This window comes from Hyperolius riggenbachi, chromosome 1 (genome assembly GCF_040937935.1).
Source record: "Hyperolius riggenbachi isolate aHypRig1 chromosome 1, aHypRig1.pri, whole genome shotgun sequence".
Taxonomy (NCBI): Eukaryota; Metazoa; Chordata; class Amphibia; order Anura; family Hyperoliidae; genus Hyperolius; species Hyperolius riggenbachi.
The window spans coordinates 41,651,407-41,656,512 of NC_090646.1; the positions used below are offsets into that span (position 1 = coordinate 41,651,407).

General features: G+C 40.8%; 1 protein-coding gene across 1 annotated transcript; it reads right to left on the reverse strand.

Moving 5' to 3' along the window:
• Positions 1-252: 252 nt before the first annotated feature.
• Positions 253-2,500, reverse strand: LOC137562671 (vomeronasal type-2 receptor 26-like). The gene is made up of 2 exons (XM_068274228.1): positions 2,423-2,500; positions 253-1,178 (listed from the first exon to the last, which is right to left on the reverse strand). Exon 2 carries the CDS (start codon positions 1,162-1,164, stop codon positions 271-273), a length of 894 nt encoding a protein of 297 aa, XP_068130329.1. The 5' UTR covers positions 1,165-1,178; positions 2,423-2,500; the 3' UTR covers positions 253-270.
• Between the last annotated feature and the right edge of the window lie 2,606 nt (positions 2,501-5,106).

A 5,106-nucleotide genomic window follows, 5' to 3' on the forward strand; every position in this document is an offset into this window, starting at 1 on the left:
AGAGTTTTAAATGACTCTGTACTTTTAATCTGACTATGCTGGTGGAGTAGGACAATGTTAAAGATGTGTTTGAAGTGAAAACTATCTCAGCCTGCCTGAAATAAAATCATATTTAACATTTAAAAAGTGGAAAAGTAGAAAATGCAATTATGGTTATTTATACCAAAAATAAATACATAAATGAATCTCTTGAATACTATACATTGCCAAGTATGCATTTTATTTTTGCATTTATGGACATCGTTTTGACCCACATGCATAGCTCTAAGCCTAGTTTGCTTTGCTTCCTAATAAACCTATTTTTGTGTTTAAGTCAGGCCTGAATAGAATTACGTAGATTTTTTGAAAAAATATACAACTAAGAAGTCCAGCAGCTGATACCATAATAGCAAAAACCTGCACAGCCACCATGTATTTCCCTTTGGTGCTCAGATAGGCCGGGATCATGGCAATCCAGACACTGCAGAACACCAGCATGCTGAACGTGATGTACTTGGCTTCATTAAAGCTGTCTGGTAATGTCCTGGCTAAAAATGCTATTATGAAACTAACAGCTGCCAGACTCCCCATATATCCCAGGACAGAGTAGAACCCAACAACTGATCCTTCATTACACTGAATGACAATTTTTTCCTGGTACGAGTGAGTGTCTTTCTCCTGGAAGGGAGGAGAAACAGACAACCAAGTCACACAGATTATTACTTGTACCAATGAGCACATAAACACAAGAGAATGAGATAATTTGGTTCCCATCCACTTTTTCCAGGAACTTCCAGGTTTGGTGGCTTTAAAAGCAATGCAAACCATGATACTTTTAGCAAGCAGAGAAGAGATGGCTGCTGAGAAGATGACACCAAAAGACGTCACACGTAGCCTGCAGGTTACATCTACTGGAGGACCGAGGAACAAGAAGACACAGAGGAAGCTCAGCATGATGGAGACCAGGAGAAGATAGCTCAGGTTCCTGTTATTAGCTTTAACAATGGGGGTGTCCTGGTGATATGCAAAAACTGCCAATATTAAACCAGCCAGAAGACAACATAAAATGGAGATTGATGAAAATACAACAGCAATTCCATCCTTCGTGTAGGAGAGGTACTCCTCCAGTTTTGGAATGCAGACATTCATCTCCTCGTTTGGCCATTTTTCATCAGGACATTGCATGCAGTTCTCACTGTCTGCAAGAATAAACACAATGACATCATCCACTTAATAATGTATTATAATAATTACCTACACATGTATCCTCAAATATAAGTCAACTTTGTCTATAAGTTGACTCCAATATTTGACCCTCTTAAAGAGACTCCGTAACAAAAATTGCATCCTGTTTTTTATCATCCTACAAGTTCCAAAAGCTATTCTAATGTGTTCTGGCTTACTGCAGCACGTTCTACTATCACCATCTCTGTAATAAATCAACTTATCTCTCTCTTGTCAGACTTGTCAGCCTGTGTCTGGAAGGCTGCCAAGTTCTTCAGTGTTGTGGTTCTGTGATGCATCTCCCCCCTCCAAGCCACTCTCTGCACACTGCCTGTGTATTATTTAGATTAGGACAGGTTCTCTCTTCTCTCTTATCTTTTACAAGCTGGATAAATCCTCCTCTGAGCTGGCTGGGCTTTCACATAGTGAGGAATTACAGACAAGGGCAAAGCTGTCTGCACTCTGCAGGAAGAAACAGCCTGACACTTCAGTGGAAGATAGCTGCAGGGGGAAAGAAACACACAAATGATCTCTTGAGATTCAAAAGGAAGGCTGTATACAGCCTGATTGTGTATGAATGTATTTTCTATGTGTGGACATACTGTACATCAACCTACTTCCTGTTTTGGTGGCCATTTTGTTTGTTTATAAACAAACTTTTTAAAACTGTTTTTAACCACTTTTAATGCGGCGAGGAGCGGCGAAATTGTGACAGAGGGTAATAGGAGATGTCCCCTAACGCACTGGTATGTTTACTTTTGTGCGATTTTAACAATACAGATTCTCTTTAAGCTGGATTTTGTTATTGACTCAAGTATTACGGTATGTCTACCCAGCAAAGTTAATGGCTGCACTGGGGGACCAGGAGGAATTAACAGCTGCACTTTGGGACCACACTCAATCTTGCAACATAGAAACGTGGGCACCAGTAAGCTCAGCAAACATTTGCCATTTATTGCACTGGAATGTGTAAAACATAGATAGGAGCATTGCACATGGATAAAAACATCATGGTACTTCACCCATCCAGATGACACAACACACCCAGAACTCGTCCTTTGACAATTCTTTCACACCAGCCAGTGCTTGATCATGGCTGGCTTGACTCTATAGCATTAATGCTGTTTAAATTTTCTATCTTGTAAAATTTTCCACAGTGATTGTATTTAGAAGTGGGATGTGTTTAACTTTAATGTAATAGTCCGAATTTGCTTCTCACCTTTATGCCTTGACCTTTTGATTGGGAGGTTCAATAGTGTGACACAGCTAATGCAGGCGTAATTGGCTGCAGCCTTAGTTGTTTATGTGGAGCGTACCCATGACTATGCCGCTCAGGTTAATTTACTTGTTACCATAGCAATACCTGTACATGAATCCTTCACGTGACAGGGTGCCGGGTATGAGCAGTCATTGGCAGGCAGCAACGGAAGTGCACACGTAACATCAAGCCTGCTAAGCATAGGCTGTCAGGCTTACTATATAAATGCAGCTCTAAGTCGATTTAGACCTTGGTCGTTTTTGCACCGGTATTTCAAAGTACACCGGTTCCTAAGTACAAAGAGAATGACCGAATTAGACCAGAATTAAGACCTTCATCATGCTCCTCTACCCTCAATCAACTTCTCTGGACTGACATCATGCTTTTATCTTACAGGTATGATCTGCGCTTCTGTGAACTCTCGATTTTACTGCAATCTTTCTGTGAACGCTATCTAACTTGTATGGTATGATCTGTGCTTCTGTGAACTCTCATTTTTACTGCAATCTTTGAATTTTCTGAAGTGCTGCAATACTTTGCATTTTAGTATATCTAAGTGGCTGGCTTTGTATATTCCATGAATTAGTCTGCTCTCCATGGGCTCATATCTCTGGCTCCATGATAATTTGGCTAACACCTATAGACAATTGATCTGCTTCCTGCTTAATTACCTGAGTTGTACTGTGATCTGCTACAGTCTTGGTAACTTAATCAGCTCATTTGGTTTTCAATACCACCTATATGCAGATGATACACAACTGTACCTCTCGGCCCCAGACCTTAACTCCCTCCTCACACGGGTTCCCGACTGCCTGGCTGCTATTTCCTCTTTCATGTCCTCTCGCTTCTTAAAACTTAATATGAATAAAACTGAACTAATAGACTTTCCACCATCCCTGTCCACCTCTTTCCCTGATATTACAATAAATGTTAACAACACGTCTATAACATCAGTTCCCAAAGCATGGTGCTTGGGGGTAATATTTGATTCTTCTCTCTCATTTATTCCTCACATTAACTCCCTAACCAGCTCCTGCCATCTCCAACTCAAAAACATAGCACATATCCGACCTTTTCTCTCCCATGACACAACCAATATGTTAGTACATGCTCTTATTATATCTCGATTGGACTATTGCAATATATTGCTTTGTGGACTTCCAACTAACTGACTAGCACTGCACAATTCTGTACTGAACTCTGCTGCTCGACTTATTCATCCCTGCTCTCGCTCTCCCTCTGCTGCTCCTCTCTGTCAAGCTCTTCATTGGCTACCAATTAATGAGAGGATTCAGTTAAAACTCTTAACCCTAACCTACAAAGCTCTCCACAATTTCTCTCCCCTGTACATCTTCTCACTAGTCTCCAGATACCAACCCAACCACAATCTCAGATCTGCACACGAGCTTCTTTTATCCTCTTCTACAATTACCTCCTCACATTCACGTGTACAAGACTTCTCACGTGCCTCACCCCTCCTCTGGAATGCCCTTCCACAGCACATCCGCCACTCTCCCACCTTTGAAATCTTTAAACGCTCCCTCGAAACCCACCTTTTCCGACAAGCATATTCTCTAGCTTAGGCCAAGCACCCACTAAATAACCTAATTACCCACTGCCTGTACATATACTGTATACTTCCCCCACCTCTCGTTTCCACCCCATTCCTTTAGATTGTAAGTTTGCAAGGGCAGGGCTCTCACCCTTTTGTGTCATGGAATGTTATTAATTTAATTGCTTGCACTCTGTTAGACATTTATTCATTTTAGTCATCATGTTAAATTTGCTATTGTAATCAGCAGTGCTGTATCTTGTATCAGTGTTCATATTTGATGTATATCATTGTCTGTATCATTATGTATCCCTTGTTTGTTTTCTTACATTGTACAGCGCCACAGAATATGTTGGCGCTTTAAAAATAAATAATAATAATAATAATAATAATAGCGCACCCACGCCAGCCAGCTAGTGCCAGCCAGTCATTGGTCTAGTGGTAAGAGGGGCGTGTAACTTAAGCGCTATTTGTTCACGCCTCCTCCTCTGGGGCGTCTTTGAACAGCATAGCACCATAGAGTCAAGCCCTCTGTGATCAAGCACCGGCTGGTGTGAAACAATTGTCAGAGGACAGGTTCTGGGGGTGTGCTGTCATCTGGATGGGTGAAGTACCATGTTTTTATCCATGTGCAATGATGCTATTTACGTTTTACACACTCAAGTGCAATAAATGGCAAATGTTTGCTGAACTTACTGGTGCCCATGTTTCTATGTTGCAAGATTGAGTGTAGTTCTGATAAAAGTGGAGGCACAATTATAATTCAGTTTCTTCATCACCTGCAGCTGCTACATAACTCACAACAGGGCGTTGGCATACCTGATGTGTTGGATATTTCTCCCTTGGCACATCTGATACATTTATAGCAACATTTATGGATTGATGAGTCGGGTATTTTCCTACTTCCAGGAGAACAGGGAGCTGAGCATCGAGATACCGGAGCCTGAAAATAAACCATCTACAGGTGTTAAATGGAGACGGTTAATTTGCCTAAAGGGTAAAAAATATGTATTTTACACAAAAAAACAAAACAAAAAAGAAAAAAAAAACTTCTGTCCTTGTAATAAAAAAACTATAAGGGGGTTTAACTAAG